The sequence below is a fragment of the Artemia sp. Qi Xiang Cuo genome, chromosome 5, assembly GCF_049724085.1.
Source record: "Artemia sp. Qi Xiang Cuo chromosome 5, ASM4972408v1, whole genome shotgun sequence".
Classification (NCBI taxonomy): Eukaryota; Metazoa; Arthropoda; class Branchiopoda; order Anostraca; family Artemiidae; genus Artemia; species Artemia sp. Qi Xiang Cuo.
Window position 1 is genome coordinate 301,138 of NC_142798.1, and position 18,249 is coordinate 319,386.

An 18,249-nucleotide genomic window follows, 5' to 3' on the forward strand; every position below is an offset into this window, starting at 1 on the left:
GAGAAACTTTTTTTTTTGGAAAAAAGTTTTTTCACTTAATTCCCTTAAGTTTTTTTTAAGGTGCGGAGGAAATAATGACGTACCCTCATACTCCACCCCAATATACTCGGAGTTCTGGAATCTAGTCCAATATTTTGCTATTGACTATGCTATAATCTGCTCAATGGGTCACAGTAATCAAGGTTGCCTTTTGGTATTTTTTTCCTCTCACGGTTCTGCCACTACAAACTCACGAAATTATCTGTTCTGGCAGTGCTGAGGCCACGAGCAGTGCCGTTTAGACATAGAAACAAAACAAAAAAAATACACAAGGAAATGTTAATTTTATGAAAAAGTGGCCGATTTTCATTTTGAAAGACCAAACTTGGAAGACCTAGACTGATTAATCTAGCATAGATTTATTGCATTTGCTACATATAGCTTAGGTGATTGGCATATTCATTGGCTAAGGGCGTATCCAGGATTTTCGTTTGGGGGTGGGAAGGGGGGGGGGGCCACAAAAAAAGCTTTAAAAACCCTTCTCTTACTGTACTGAAAACACAATAACTGGTGTTTGACCGCTCCAACATCCAATGAAGCCTTTGTTGGTGGAGTGAAAACCAAACACAGACACAAAACACAGACTTGAGTTTCACCCACTCATCAAAAATTCCTTGCATTTCTTAAAGTCCCTTTGCTGTTCTATTCATTTTATTTCCTTTTTCGCCCAAATCTGGCCTCTTATTTGAATTTTAAAATGAGTAGGAGTACGGCTATTAATCTACAAATTTAATTCGAGGATAAGGAAATTGAAGTGCAAAAGACACAGAAGGATGTTTTCATAAATGAAAAAAAAAAAAAAAAAATATAATGAGCCCCTAAAAACCGAATTGAGGTGAGGACATGTCTTTTCATTGCTAAGTTCAAAGCCGTTATTTCATAAAAACTCGGTAGCTAACTGTTTCTTCCCATCTAGACTGTTGTTGAGAGCATTAAAAAGTTTAAGAACAGCCTGGAGAAATCTGATTTTTAAACCCCAGCCAAACTGTCAAAATACCCCTTTTCGCAGTTTTTTCCCCTCTCCCTACGAACCCTGAACAGTACCAATTCTTGTTCTCCGTTATGTAACACCCCTCACCCCTTCGACTGCCATTTTGACACCGTAGAGATGAATCTAGAATGTTTATTCTACCTGAATGACAACTCCTTTGTTGAGTGTTTCACATGCATCAATAAAGAATATTTTGGTCTTGACATCCCTGAAATTTAAAGAAACAATACGACGGTGGATCTCTTCTTGTCCTTGAGCTGGCTCCGCGGTCATATCCCCAGGATTCAATCCACCGTGGATAAATGAAGAATCATTGCTATAAAACCTAAAAAGAAACATCAATGATCATGCTAAGTAATTATGAAACAAATACTATTTAAACCAAACAGCTGCTCCTGGAAAACAAAATATATATATATATATATATATATATATATATATATATATATATATATATATATATATATATATATATATATATATATAAATCCCTAATTTTATGGTAATTGTAAAATAAATACCCTATAAAAACCACGTTTTACAAATGGACTAAAAAGGGGAAAATAAATTTTTCGGTAGAGAATCTTTTTGATATACATACATCAAAAATTTCTGAATATTTTGAATGTTACGAGCTCTCTTACTCAAACTTGTAAAATTTTTCTCAAAATCTAAACGTGGTGCGCATTTTCAGTCAACTGCTTATTGATATCTAGCTATTTAAAATGCGCACCACGTTTAAGTTTGTCATCACTACAAATAAAATATATAAAACGGAATATATATATAAATTTTGTCATTAAGCACTTAATACAATATAAGCTCGGTAATATACAGGAAACAGAGTGGAGGGGCAAAAAGTGATATTAGTGAAACTAATGAAAGCAACTTTTGAGTCCATACTCAGTACCAACAACACGACGACAGGAGTACAAGAAAAATTAAGGTTGTGCTTGTTATTCGGCCTATGTTCTATATTTATTAGTTTGAATAATAAATGTATTGAGAGTTCCACTTTTTTATCAATGTCACATCCTCTTTCTCTTGCTGCTATCCCGTGATTACCCCCTCTTTTAATTATATTTCTGTTTTCTGCCTTTGATTCGCAACTGAAAAAACTAGATTACTAAATATTTCATTTACAACCGTTAATCACAGGTCCTCTTCAGTCCATCACAATATGCCAGGCAAGAAAACCTGTCACTGCTTTCTTCTGACCAACCTAACCTTCAAACTTGGGTTGCTAACCTTCAACCCAAATTTTCCACCATATCCCCCTTCTTATCAAAATAATTTATGATTGATGAAACAGAACATAAACGAAACATAAAACCAAATACATTTTAATTCGAACAAATTGTAGAGAGATAATAGAAAATATAAGCTAATTCATCATTTCCTACTTAATGGATCGTTCAATATGTAGTTTTCCTGAATGTGTAGTGCTCCTCACATTATATTCTACTTTTGAAACATTATCTTGTAGATATTTCAATGCTCATAGAATTTCATCAAACTTTGGATCAGCCTTTTTACTGCTAAATATATAATTCTGCATCTCATACATTTTGGGAAATGATACAGGCATCCAGTTTTTCTTTAATATATCATGTTTTTCGGTGTGTTATATTTTTGCAATTATTGCATCAAGTAATAACTGTAGTTGGGTTAACTCAAAGATCGTTGTTGTCCTTAATGTGTAGTTTTATTTTACTGTTTTTTATTCTTATTTTATATCTAATTTTTATTCGAACTGAATATTTAATTAATTTACAACCTGAATTGAAGTTATCAAGTATTTTGCAGTAGGTTGCATCAAGACATGGCTAATTGTAGTAAGAGACAAGCCAAGATGGATAGTCCAAGTAATTGAGAGACAAATGTTTAAATGGCTGCGGCATGGGTAAATGGCGGGAGCAAGTAATTATTGAATTAGATTTTTGAATTAATTAATAATTGAATTAAGCATTTTGTATTGAATGGTCTATCATCACTGATATTTATATTGTAAACATGTACTGATATGAACAGTTTGTTCAGGAGTTAAGCCTTTTAAAACATCTGTATGGCTTGCGAATGTTAATCAGTCGTTTCTGGATGAGTAACCTAGTTTTATTTTGCTCCTTTTGCAGCACCAGTTTTGTAATAATTAGGGAATTTAGTAACAGGGTTGCAAAATTAAATCCACGCAATTGCAAGGAGTTTGCAATTGGGTGTATCGTACCAGCATAAATCACTGGTACGATAATTCTACAATTTAAAATTTAAGCATCTTACCTATGAACAAAAAGAGGCTCCCTGTTAAGCATTGTATAATACTGGCGAACAAATTCAAATCCGACATATTGAGGACTAGGATTATCTTCCATCACCATTATATATGTAATAACTGAAACAAAAAAATAATTTGGTTCTCTTAAATAAGTGTCAATATAAATAATGCTACCAGAACAAGTCTTAACAAACATGTTCTATAATTATAATAGCGATATATACAAATAATGAAAAACAGAATGCATATTCTCATGGTACTACTACTACTACAGACAAATCACTGCAGCACCAAGGCCAAACAGCTTTTAGGTGACTGGGTACAAGGCATCTGATTAGGCAAAACATGAAAATGTAGAAAAAAAAACAAAGTAATTTGGAGCCAGTATAGGAATAGGAAAAATACAAATACCTTGGCTGAAACCTCTGACCAGCCATGCTCTATACAAAAGACAAGGATAAAAAGTACAAACAACTACTTGACAATATACAAAAAGACAAATCCTAAAAACACAACCTAACAAAGAGGAGCCCCTTTTTAAGTAACGCAACTGAAAAAGCAACTGAAAAAAATTGATTGGCACAATTAACTTTGAATTGACAATTTATTCTGCATTAGACTTTTCAGAATACTGATCTTCAATCAAATTAAATACAAAAAAAACAAGTTTTTTCAACTGAAAATAAGGAGCAACATTAAAACTTAGAACAAACAGAAATTATCTTGTATATGAGTGGAGTTGTCCCCTCCTCAATACCTTGCTCTTCATGCTAAAGTTTCTTAGTAATTTTAAAAAAGCTTCTTATTCTAATTAAATGTCCCTTGTGTTTCAGGAGTTGTTCTTAATGAAATGGAACAAGAAGTCAAACTTTAGTGTTAAGAGTGAGGTATTGAAGAGGGGGCAACTCCCCTCATATACGAGGTAATTTCTTTTTGTAGTAAGTTTTAATGTTGCTCCTTACTTTCAGTTAAAAGAAAAAACCTGTTTTTTTTTTAATTTCTGATTGTTTTTTCAAATTATGCTGGGAAATCCACCCCCCCGTCCCTGAAAAGATCCTCCAACATAAAATGCCCTCCCCCAGACAATTCTATCCTTACTAAAAAGTTTCCCAGGGAAAACTTCTAGCAGACGATTCCACCTGAAAAATTTTCCTTAGCATACTTTCATTTGAAAGACTTTAATTTCTGATCATTTTTCAAATTCTGCAGGAAGTATCCCCCTAAATGGATAATTTTTTTCCAAGAAAGTTCACCCCCTGAAACTTCCCTATCCACAGAAATTTCTCCCTGCGAAAAACCTTCTCCTGAAAAATGTCTGTTTACTTTCTGATAACATCTGCTATACATAAACAATGGCCAAATTTAATAACTTAAAGCCCTTTCCCCAGGGGCTGCGAGGTCATGCTATCCCCAAAGACATAGCTATTGGACCTTTGAGCTATGCTGAACAAAATAGCTATCTAAAATTTTTGATCAAACAACTTTCGGATAAAAGGGGACTAGTTGACCTCCAATCTTTTTGGTCACTGAAAAAGGGCACTAGAACTTTTAGTTTCTGTTCAAATGAATCCTTTCCCGATCCTCTATGACTATTGGTTCAAAAAAATCACCCCAGCAAAAAAAAAGAAAAGAAAAAAAACACACACTTGAAAAAAACAACAAGATTCCACATTTTTTTAGATAGGAGCTTTAAACCTCTACAGTAGGGTTCCCTGATACATTGAATATATTTAAATGGTATTTCCAAATACCCTTGAAGTAAAACATAAAAGATAAAAAAAAAAAAAAAATTATTGGGTAAGCACATGAATTTTATTTAGTCTATACTTTATTAGTAGAAAAATTATACAAACGAAGAAACATGAACATAAAAATCTGTTTATGAACATAAAAATCACTCATCATCTATTTTTTTTTCTTTGTTGTTTTTTCACTTTCAACATCAACCGTTTCCAATTCTATCATCTTCAAGCTCATTTCTCTTGCATGTCAAAATGGTGCTTCAAAATAAGAAAAGGGACTCAAACAAGAGCAGATATAACAATTGACATGTTTAGTTTATGAGACAATAGTGTTGTAACTGATAAAATTGGTCTCCGTAAAATTGGGTATTTTACGTATTTCACCGTAGTTTTACGGACCCCCGTAAAATTGGTATTTTACCTATTTTACCGGTATTCCACATATTTTACCGGTATTTTTACAACGGCTTGCAATTTAAGAGCCCAAAAGCGCGAAGTGGCTAGCAGAAAAGGGATATAATATGATTTTGTTTTGTGTATAGCTGTGCTTCCCAGTCTAAAAGTGGTCTGTCTGACTTAGATCTCTTGTTATCAGAACGATAAAGTGTATTATAGTACAGGTAGTTATAATTTTAAAATGGTGAAATATCAGTTGAAATAAAATTAGTTTAGTTATGCGAAGTATTAAAGATAGTAAGGGTTACAACCAGGATTGGCATATGACAAGCAAAAAAAAAAAAAAAATAATACAACTAAATAGCCGTGAAAAATGAGGGTAATGTCAGCCAGCATAAAAAAAGAAGCGAAACTGAAAGAGGTAGATATTTCGTCGGGGACTTCCGCCCAGCCGTCTTCAGTTCTCAAAAAAAGAAGGAAGACTAACCTTTTGAATTTACCCTAACTAAGCAGAAGAAAGACTGAATCAAACTAACCAAAAAACAAGGCAGAATAAATTAAAGACTATTCACCAATTAGATTGGGCAAGAAATCTTCTTAGTGATTGACTTAGGTTGTCTACTGATCCAATTTTCATTAAAAGTGTGGTCAGATGATGTTAAATTAAAATGAAGAAAAATGTTCTTCGAATCCTTCAATTTTAAGTTATTTTACACTGGGTTTATAGGGATATCTCCAGTCATGGGCGCCCATATGGGAGGGGGGGGGGGCAGAGGGGATCTCCAGCCCCCTGGCTAAATGATGCCGCCTTATATTTTATATTTTTGTTTTGAGATTTATATTATACAGCCCCCCTCTCTAAAATTCAGCTTATGGGCGCCATGTCTCCAGTATCTCTACTTAAACCAAGGTCTCTATCCATGGATTTTTCTTAATTTCAATTGCCTTCCTAAAAGAATGTAGGAAACCATTCGCTGCAGATGTAAAAGTTACCTCATCAAAAAGAACTACATGTTCTGTATTTTCAATAATGACAAGAACCAAAGCAGAAATAATATCCTCATTTTTATTTTAAATTTCATATCTCAAAGAAATCTTGTATTCACGTCGCCTTTTCCCCAGAAGCCGGCGAAGCCCCCATGGAAAATAGTCCCACGGAACATCCCCTCCCCCTGGAAAATTGCCCCCTACTTTCCCCTTGGATAATTCAAGAATTTCATTAGAAGGGAAATTGAAATTTTTACTCTCCTGTTTGTCAGGGACAATCGTATTGCCTTACCTATGGTAAAGACCTGAGGAAATCGAACGTTCCAGTGCCTTTTTCTAAGATTTAGCCTGCTTTTCAACCAATTGCTACCGAGTCAGTTGTTACTGACTACAGTCTCTAAAAAAAAAATTTATTCTAGTTTAACGGCCCTTGCGTTTCAGCAGTTGTTTTTTGGAAGAATCATCAGATAATTACAGAATTAGCTCTAAGGGAGAGACGATAGGAGGGTGGAAGTAGAAATTGATATATAATCCTCTTGGCCATATCCAAGACTTTTGTTGTTTGTTTTCTTTTTTTTTGGGGGGGGGGGGGGGCTTTGAAACAGGCATGGTCACATGAATCAGAATCTAATTCTGAAAGAGAAGATCTAATTCATCTAATTCTCCACTTGTAATAAATGATTGAATTGAAGAGGAGGTAGATTTGCAAGCAAATCCCGTTGAAGAGTTTTAAAGACTGTGAAAGTGACTGTGATTTTCTGCTCTTATGATCCAGTGCTTAGTTTAATCAAAGTCATCAAAGTGTTACAAACCTCATTTTTAATTGTATTTGGTACTTCTATAAATAAATAAATATAACATATATATAATATGAGGAATGTGGCTGAACACGGCTATTCAAACGTTCAAGGTTGTTAGGGTAACATTTCTTTAGGTTTACATATAGAAAAAGATTACTTATATGATTTTAGCCCTAAATAATGGTAAATTTTATTTATTCATTTTTTTTTTTACTTAGATGTCCGAAGTCAGGTACTGTCCAATTGCTGAGGCATTACTCTAGGCACAAGATTACTAGAGGGATAAACTTGACAGTTAATTAAATTGATAAACTAGATGAAGGGATATTGGCTTTTTTAAGCCCAGGAAAATCAGAATCATTAAAAAATTTCATTAAAAGTTGTAAGTGATACTTTAGAGGAAATCCCTACTGGTCTTGTAATTACAGGGCAAGCCAAAACACCAATTTGACCCTTTATTTCCTAGAGATTACGCTATTTTACCATTTTTACTTACCGATTTTTTATTTTACGATAATTTAACAACACTATGAGACAATTTTTGAAATCATTGCATAAAGAAGGACTGAACCAATATATTTTCTTTTGTCTTCAATAAACTGTAGAATCTCTGATTTTAAAGAAAAGTCAGTGTATTTAGATTCATTATTATTTGCAGGATTTTGGTAGAATTAGATACAGTTGGTTTGAATAGCCTTCAACTTCAGGAACCTCTTCTGTATGGAAGAGGTTCTCCCACAGAGAGGATAAGAAGATATTAAGGCTTTTAAAGGCAGGCGTGTCTCTAGACATCAGTGAGGTCGCTCCTCTAAGAGAGAGAGAGAGAGAGAGAGAGAGAGATCCTCTAAGAGAGAGAATAACCTTTCCATACAGAAATATAAATTCAATGTAGATGAAGTAAATTTCACCAAATACATTCCTTCATAAAGCAAACAGTAGGTGCAATTTGCTTGTTCACTGATCTAAGTTACTCAAAAATCAGGTTGGAAATTGGCCTTTTCGTTTTCAACATGATTAATAAACACAATATGTAAAAGCAGCAAGGACTAGGATAGCTCATGATTTAGATCAGTGGTTCCCAACCAATTTTGGGCAATGCCCCACCTAGGCATTTCAAAGTTCTGATAACCCCTCATGATATTTAAATTACGTTATTTAAAATTTTATGTGTATGCAGCTGAAGAAAGCTTAAAATGCCATTAACTTGGTTTCTTTTTTTGGGGTTGTCATTTTATAATAATTAGAAATGTTATCTAAATGCAGCACCTTTAGAACATTGTATAGCATCCTTGCAATAATATAATGTATCTTTTTTGTTCTTCAAATGTATATGAATGTCATATTATTCACCTGATAAATGTTTTTTCCCCATTAAATATCCAAAGTATAGCCAGCTGAATGGTGCACGTCCTGCCCCTGACCCACCAAAATATTTCCATAGCCCGCTGGTGGGGCCTGCACCCCACGTTGTAAATAACAGGTTTAGATTGTTTTACTATAAAAATGTAGATACAAAGTAGAAAAGCAGCTGTGGACTCCTGTAACTGTACTCCAATTGGTATATTCAAATCTAGTTAATACAAAGCAGCTGGTGCATTAAAAGAGCCTAAAGTCAGGTTTTGAAAATAGTATTCAGCTGAAGCAACTATTGTCCACTTTTACTCAAAATTACACAAGATAAACATGTTGGGCCTATGTTTCCTTACATAATGGTGTTTGGCATAAGGGTTTTCAGTTGAGAAAAGTAGTGCTCTTAAGTGATTGCCAGAATCTCTTAAGTGATTGTAATGGTTCAAGGATTCCAAGGGAACAGCCAAGACTAATCTTGAGCATCACAGACTTAAAAAATACCCTTTAATCATGACCATACCTGGCTCAAATTAAAAATAAACAAGAAACAAATTTTTCAACTGAAAGTAAGGAGTAACATTAAAAGTAAAACAAACAGAAATTATTTCGTGTATGAATGGGGCTGCTCCCTAATTTATCACTCACTCTTTACACTAAAGATTGACTTTTTTCCCTTTTGATAGTTTTTAAAATTATGTGGAAAATCCCCCCTCCACTTCTGTGGAAAATTTCACACAGAGAAATTTCCCCCATAAAAAATTCTCCCGCTAATACTTCCCCCGTGGAAAATTCTGTAGGGATAGACCAAAAGCAGAGACCCAAAATATTTCTGAGAAAAAAGAGGGATACAAACACAATTCCTCAAAACCCATTCTATTTTTATCTGAAGACCCAATGAGACCTTGAAAATTAGGCTATTAAAATGTACTCTTTGAGGCATCTAACCCCATACCTCAAAATGACACACTATCCTTCTTAACAATTGCTAAAATGCACTTATACCACCTTATGTTATAAAAGAATCAGTTTAGGTAAATAAAGCATTAAAATAAATGTCAGGAACATTTTTCAGTAATAACATAGAAGGTATCCCCCTGCAACAACCTTATTCAGGCTTAGTCTAAATGAACTGAGATGAGAGATTAACCACTATATCTCCCCTCCCCATGCAAACATACCCTCACCAACACCTATATGAACCCTGTGGAGAGTTAGATAATTTAGTTATTGAAACACACTCTTTCTACTACTACTAACAACAACGTGTCACAGCACCAAGCCGCCTGAGGTCAACACAGCTACGCACGCTCCTCCTCCATCACAATCTATTCAAAACCTCCTTCTTTACACCCTCCCAGGAAATACCTATTTCCTTTAATCTTTTGTTTAAATCCTCCAACCCCAGACGAAGACAACCTGCTATCCATTTAGCCCTAGACAGTTGGCAAAAAGAACATTCTTTGCAATCTGTCATGCTTCATCTGCAGAACATGCCCTAGCCATCTCAATCTTTCTTTCATTATAGCCCTAGAAAGTGGGATTGAACCTCATTTTTCATACAGCCTACTGTTTGAAATATGGTCTGTCAGCCAGGTACCCAGAACAATCCATAGGCAATTTCTCTGGAAAATATCGAGTAAAAATTCATCCGCTTTTCAGAGCACCCATGCTTCAGATCCATATTTGACCACTGTCATCACTGTAGCTTCCAGTATTCTAATCATAATACTACCAAGGTAAGTGAAGCTGCCCACCAGATCAATCTTTTCATTATCCAACGTCACCTTTTCATCTTCACTTATTCCTAACCTTACTGACTGAAGTCTTCTTAACATTATTTTTCAAACCTATTCTAGCACCCTGAACACGTAAAACCTCTAAAAGTTCATTCATTTTACTCACACTTTCATCTAGGATGCTTAAATCATCAGCATAATCTAAGTCCAGGAGTTTTTTCTCTCCATTTGATTCCATGGGGTCCCATTGCCTTTCCTGTGCTCCTTAAGACAAATTCCATCAAAATGATTAATATAAAGGGGGATAGAACAAAACCCTTCTTAACTCCCGATTTAATACAAAACCAGCTGATAACCTCATTTCCTACCTTAACTGCAGCAATGTTATTGTACATAGCACAAATCACTTTAATGTATTTGTCTGGTATATAATACAAGGATAAGACTTTTGCTAAAGCTCTTCTATCAACAGAATTGAACACTTGCTCATAATCTATAAAACTGAGGACCAAAGGTGTTGAAAACTCAGGCACTTCTCAATTATTAACCTAAGAGTGAAAATTTTGTTGAAACATTTTCTACCTTTTCTAAAACCGGACTGTTATTCTCTTATGATTTTTTCTAGATCATCCCTCAGTCTAAAAAGCATAATATTAGTAAGTAATTTGCTACCCACAGAGACCAGACTAATGCCTCCATAATTACCACACTCACTCTTATCATCTTTCTTGTACAGTGGTTTAATTATGGTTTTCCTAAAATCATTTAAAAAAAAATCCGAAAAATAATTTTTTAAAAGAAAAGTAAAGGAGATTTTAAACTTAAGCCCAGCATATACAAATGCCTGTTAAAATTCAAACTCAAAACAACCAGAAATTATTATTAAAGAATAAATGAAACCCAAAACGTACAGAAATTAAATAAACAATCATAAAAAAACATACAACAAGTAATAATATAAATGAATAAATAAATCCTAAAGAGAGTAATCCTTGGATTTAATATGAAAATCGAGCTTAAAACGAAAAAAAAAATATTTTGCTATTGAAGTATAAATGAAACTTAAAACTAACAGAAATTAAATAAACAATCAATGCAAAAAAACATACAATAGATATTAATGTAAATGAACCAATAAATCTCAAAACGAGTGAAACTCGTTTTGAGTTTTACTCAGATTGAATATGCAAATCAAGCTTGCACCAAACAAAAATCACTACAAAGAGGAGTTTGGATATTGCCTCCTTCTCACTAAAAAAAAGTCTAAAACCCACTGCGTTTTTGGTGCTTTACTGAAAATTAATGCGTCTTGAACAGTCTTGGAAAGTATAAACAATATCAAATTGAATATTTGATATACAATGATATTAGTTGTTGAAAGATATATCACTTTAAGAATTCATTTCACTCTAATTTTATTTTTATTTTCAATGCTGCAAGAACTGGAAAAGAAAATATTTGTAATATAATTCGTTTTCACTGAAGCGCCAATGACGCAGTAGGCTTTTAGTTTTTATTTACAGTTAAGGAGGGGGGGGGGGAGCAGTATCCAAACTCTTTTTTGTAGTGAAACTATATTCGTCTTGAAAAACTTTAGAAAGAACTAATAAATTATACTGTATATTTGATGTATAATGATATTAATTGCTGAAAGCTCATCAGTTAAAAATTTTACTGTAATTTTAACGTTTATTTTTAATATTAAGTACAAAAGAAATCGTTTGTAATAAAATTGGTTTTCAGTAAAGCGCCAATGACGCAGTAAGTTTTAGACTTTTACAGTGAGAGAAGGAGGCGACACCCAAACTCTTGTTTGTTGTGATTTTGTTTGTTTCAAGCTTGATTTGCATATTCAATTTAAGTTTCACTCGTTTTAAGATTTATTTATTCATTTACATTAATATCTATTTTATGTTTTTTTGCATTGATTGTTTATTTAATTTCTGTTAGTTTTAAGTTTCATTTATACTTCAATAGCAAAATATTTTTTTTTTCGTTTTAAGCTCGATTTTCATATTAAATCCAAGGATTACTCTCTTTAGGATTTATTTATTCATTTATATTATTACTTGTTGTATGTTTTTTTATGATTGTTTATTTAATTTCTGTACGTTTTGGGTTTCATTTATTCTTTAATAGTAATTTCTGGTTGTTTTGAGTTTACTCGCTTTAAGATCTATTTATTCATTTATATTATTACTTGTATGTTTTTTCCAATGATTGTTTATTTAATTTCTGTTTGTTTTTGGGTTTCATTTATTCTTTAATAGTAATTTCTGGTTGTTTTGAGTTTGAATTTTAACAGGTATTTTTATCTGCTGAGCTCAAGTTTAAAATGGCCTTTACTTTTCTTTGAAAAACTTATTTTTCAAAAAGTTTTTTTAATATAATTTTTGTTCGTTTTTGATTGCAAAAAGTTTCAAGATTTTAAAAATTCCTTATTTCAAAATCAAACTTTTAAAAAAAATGAAATGTTCACCAAAGTATCAAAACTGGTATCAAAGTAACAATATCAAAGTGAAAAAAGTTTGCCCCGTTTGAAGTTTATATGACGACCCCTTCTAAATATAGTGCCTCTGGAAAAAAACAGAATGGAGTGTGGGGGGAGGCTAGCCGCCCTCTGATAACTTTTTAAAGTGAAATACAACTTTCAATTTCCAATCAAATGAGCCCTCTATGAAGTTTATACGAACATCCCTCCCATAACAACCATATATGCCCTCAAGGTACAGCTGAAAAGGCCTACCCTCTGGCCCTTGGGGACTGTGTCGACACTGGAGTTTTTGTTATCTGAACATCGACCTATTTTTAACACAATGTCTATATATCTCTAAAAATTTTTATCTGATGCAGTTAGGCCAAGAAAGAGGGGGGGGGGGCTAGTTGCCCTCCGATCTCTTTTGACTCTTAAAAAGTGAACAAGAACTTTCAATTTCCAATCAAACGAACCCTCTCCCAAGTTTATACCAGAATCCCTTCCGTAAAAACGATATATGCCACCAGAGCATTACTTACAACGCCTGCCTCTGGACTCTGGGGGGTTGCGTCGACACAGGAGCTTTTCTTATCTGACCTTTGAATTATTTTTAATGAAATGGCTATTTTAAAAAATTTATTGGATAGACTTGGGAAAAAAGTGTGGGAAAAACCCCTTCCATATGAAATGCCTCTGGAAAAAATAAATAATAATAAAACATTGGAGCTGTATGGCCTTTACTATAGGCAACGCTATAGCATTGCCTCTGATTGTTAGGTACTACCCCTTTTTCAAAAATCAAATTCATAATCTTCAGTAACTTATTTCTAACCCCAGAGCCACCATACTCAAGAAACTCATTTACAACACTATCAGCACCTGGAACATTATTATTTCTTAATCCTTTTAGTATTGTCACTAATTCTTCCTCATAAAACAAATATTCTTTCACATCCAAGGTATTATAAACTTTTTCATTTTCCTCTATATCTTTTCCTGCAACCCTATCTTGGTTTAACACATTCTCACAATGTTCTCCCCATATCTATTTAACTCTTTCCTTATCACTAATTGTGGTCCCATTCCTATCTTTAACTGGGACAAGTCCAAACTGACTAACTCTCCAGTTTAGTTTTCAGCAGTACCAGCAAAGTTTCTCTCAAATTCTCATCCTGGAGGCTACCAACATCCTACCTTTCCGGGAGGTAGTTCCCCTTCCCAAAATTCTGCTTTAAATTAACCCTTGACACTCCTAGATGGTGATCTTTAATTTTTAACATCAATAACAGCACTCCTATATACTCTAGTATCTTGTATTGATCCTGCCAGTCTTCAGTTTACTATAAAATAATCAATAAGGTTTGCTGTCTTACTGTCATGTGAATACATTGTTAACTTATGGGCCATTCTATGCCCAAACACTATATTGGTTATAACTAGATTGTTATACCTACAAAACTGCAAAAGTCTGTATGCATTATTGTTTTCGTTTGCTACACCAAATTTACCTAGGCTACGATACCATCTACCCCTATTTCTACCAACCTGGGTGTTAAAATCTCCTAATAAAAATACCATATTTCTACCTGGGACCCTGTCTGTTTGCTCCTGTAACTGTAAGTAAAATTCATCTAGTCACTAGTAAGTATCTTTGTCAGTTGGTTCTACAGGGGCATATACTACTATAACTGATACCCTGAACTTTTTAGTCATAAAATGAGCAATTAGTATTCTACTATTAATACCTTACCAGCCAAAAAAAAACCTAGCAGCTTCCTTACTCATACTCCCTGTCAATACACCCTATCCTCCCTGTCTGAGTAAACAAATTCTATATAATTTAATTTCAAGCTTCCTACCCCTGGGATATGAGTTTCTGAAAATCCTAATAAGTTCAGTTTCAATCATCTTAATTTGTCAGTTAAAATTTTGACAAAATAGTCATTTTTTTAAAGTCAACATTCTAAGTTCCAATTTTCACGTTTTTAAATTATTGAAATTATTTAGGTCTCAGGAAAAGCAGGATAGGCACTTTCAGGCATGTAATACGCCCCTCCTCCTGCACCATCCTGCTATGCTTGTGCTTCTGTACCATGCTTATATAATGCTTGTGCTTACTTTATGCTTGCGTTTGTACCATGCTTATGCCTTGTTTATGTGTTGCTTTAATTTGTAGGTAGCCAGGGTAACTAAATCCTATTGATAAAAATATTGTATGGTGTCCGAAGTGGGATTCTTCAAGTTACCATGGATGTTCAACAGCCTTCTGTAAATTGGGACTCTAGTACCCTTGCAGAGGAATGGAATCCAATCTGAGCAACATACCCAATTCATGATTGCTGGACCTCTGTCTAGGGAAACTGAAAAATCTCTGTATGCTTACTTCTAATTTGGACAGGAGAAAAGGGAAGAAATTTTCAATACCTTTAAATTTGAGGATGGTGACAACCACAAAATAGAGCCTCTTCTAGCATAGTTTTGGAAATATGCTAACTCATACAAAAATACTCTTTTTGTTAGGTTTCTTTTTCAAAAGCAGGACCATTTAGAGGGCAAAAGTTTGGAAAAATACATTACTGACTTAAAGACATTAGTCAAACCTTGCCTTTACAAGGAACCTGATGAGAAGATTTGTGATTGAATTGTCTGTGGAGTAAGAAACCAGGCAGTCAGGTGAGGGGGATTCATGAGCTTTCGAAAATGCTGTAAAAAGATGCAGAACCCCCAAAACAACCCAGGCTCAGTTAAAGTCCTTCAGCAGAAGTAAATCTGTATCTATCAAACAGGAAATAGATGCTGTTACTTGCAACTCCCCCCAAAGTTATTTCCACAGTCAGAGAGAATTCACAAGCAATGCCCCAAAAAAAAAGAATGCTACTTTTGTGGTGGAGCACATTCAGCTAAACATGTTAGCCCGGCAAAAGAAAAAAATTGCTCCCACTGCAAAAAGCATATCATTTTCCAAAAGTCTGTAGGAGCAAGATTATGAGTATGACAGACAAATGAATCCAACAAAAAGACACAGTCCCAGAAGAAGACAATACAGTATTCTTGTATGTCATTGATCAGAAGTGAGAAGGATGAAGTAATTGTAACCCTGGTAATAAACAACCAGATTCCTGTTTGCTTCAAGCTAGATACAGGTTCCCAAGCTAATATTACTCCTAAATCCTTCTTTGATTAGCCCCATCCTTGGTTTGATCAGCTCAAACCAAAGCTTCATCTAACTAGTCAAAGACTCACCAGCTATTGTGATTCCAAGACACAGTTGTTGGATTTAATGATTTACCATGTAGCCATAAGTCCAGCAAAGCTGTGAACCACAAATTCTATGCTGTTGACTCACTATCCACTCCCATCTTTGGCTACAGGTCAAGCATCAAACTAGAATTGATTAAGCTGATGCTTGATGTTAATTCAAGAAAATTCAACACCTGTGTACACAATCAGTACAAAACTGCCTTTGGTGGTATTGGTTGTCTGAAGGGTAAATGCAGCATACATCTGAATGAAGGTTCTGTACCAACTGCATGTCCTGCCTGAAGAGTTCCTGAAGCAATGAAGACTAAACTGCTGCAGGAGCTGACACACATGGAGTGAGATGAAGTAATCAAGAAGGTTACTGAACCCACAGATTGGGTCAATTCAAGGGTAATGGTAGAAAAAAGATGGACATGTTCAATTATGCACAGATCCCATAAACTTAAACAAATGCATAAAGCAGCCATATTACCCTATATCAACAGTAGAAGATGTAACATCAAAACTTCATGGTGCTATTGTCTTTAGCAAACTGGATGCACAATCTGGGTATTGGTCACTTGCACTGTCTGAAAGTGCATCTTACCTAATGACATTCAGCATATATGGAGGATACCAACTTCTGAGAATGCTATTTGGCAGAATTTCAGCCCAAGACAAGTTTCAAAGGAGAATGGAAGAACCATTTAAAGGACTAAATGGATTCAGAGTTATAATTTATGACATCCTGGTATTCGGGGGAACCAAGGAGAAACATTATGAGCAACTGAAAGCCCTCCTAGATTGAGCAATCACAAGGGAGTGAGGTTTAATAAGGAAAAATGATAGTTTGGTGTTCAAAAGCTATCAATCAAATGCTCAGTCCTCAGACCCAAGAAGAGCTTCTCACCCTCTCAGGAATGCTGAATTAGCTCAGAAAGTATATACCAAACTTGTCCACTCCAAACTAGACCCTACATGAAATTGCCAAACCAGACATACTCAGTTGGGGCCCCAAGCCTGATGAAGTTCTATCTGAGCTTAAATCTTCATTTGTTTCCAACACATCATAGTAAAAATTAAAATTGAAAGTTGATGCCTCAGGCCATGGCTTGGGAGCTCATCTTTGCTGTAGTGGGGAATTTATGGCCTATGCATTTTGGGCACTAAGTAAGACTGAACAAAAATATTCACAACTTGAGAGCTTTATGCAATTGTCTATTGCTGCAATCATTTTCACCATTACTTGTATGGAAGATGTGTAAGTGTCATTACTAAATTGCAGCTTCAGCCTTATGATCTCCACCTGCAATTTCATCCCAAATCAGAAATTCCTGTTGCTGATGCTCTCACCAGGCTGCACTTACCTGACACTAATGACAAACTGCAGAAGGAAACAGATGTATATGTACACCAAATCATCAAACACATACCAGTGAGTGACAATGAATCAGCAGAAATCAAACTTGCTGAGCTGAGCTTGGTTCTAGTGATTGCTTAGTATTTGCCTCTAATAAGTGTGGGGCTTTTTCAAAGAATAAAAGAAAGAAGATAGAGAATCCTGATTTGCTTGTGCTTCTGAACCATGCTTATATGCTTATGCTTACTTTATTCTTGCATTTGTGCAAAGCTTATGTGTTGCTTTATTTTGTAGGTAGTCTGGGTCATTAAATCCTATTAATACAAATATTGCACCCCCCCCCCCTACACAATACCCTACCCACCATCTATCCTTCATAATAACTACTGCACAATTATATGTCATAGTGCATGATTTCATACAAAATCAAATAAATCAGCTTAGTTAATATAAGGATTAAGATAAAGCATCTTTATGTTTACCATTTATCTTATGTGAACTAGACTACATGACTTTTGAGGAGCAAAATATCCAATTTCAATTTGAATGAACTCTCCCAATCTACAAGCTTTCTGATATGCTAAGTTTGATGATGTAATTTTCATGAGGATTGCTTGATTTTTATGGATGTTTCCTTTGTTTATGAAATCAGTTACATTTTCTCAAAGCTTTTAACTTTTGATGGGCATCCTTAAAGTTAATGAATTTTATTTATTTTGAATCAACATCAAGCCAATTCTTTTGATGGCTTAGTGGTTATTAAAGTTCCTTTTTTTTACATTTTCTAAAATAATCCTTATAGAGCTTGTACAAAGTTCTTACACAAGCCTAAACTATTATCAATTTCAAGAAGATGCTGG

At 34.4% G+C, this 18,249-nt stretch overlaps 1 protein-coding gene across 1 annotated transcript in view; it reads right to left on the reverse strand.

The window, feature by feature from the left end:
- LOC148951693 (ras GTPase-activating protein-binding protein 1-like) overlaps nt 1-18,249 on the reverse strand; it is a 46,501-nt gene that overhangs the window by 22,100 nt on the left and 6,152 nt on the right. The window contains exons 2-3 of the mRNA XM_089089251.1: nt 3,308-3,419; nt 1,172-1,355 (exon numbers count right to left, since the gene is read on the reverse strand). Of these exons, the coding sequence (XP_088945377.1) occupies nt 1,172-1,355; nt 3,308-3,405 (282 nt within the window). The 5' untranslated portion in view covers nt 3,406-3,419. The remainder of the gene's footprint in view (nt 1-1,171; nt 1,356-3,307; nt 3,420-18,249) is intronic.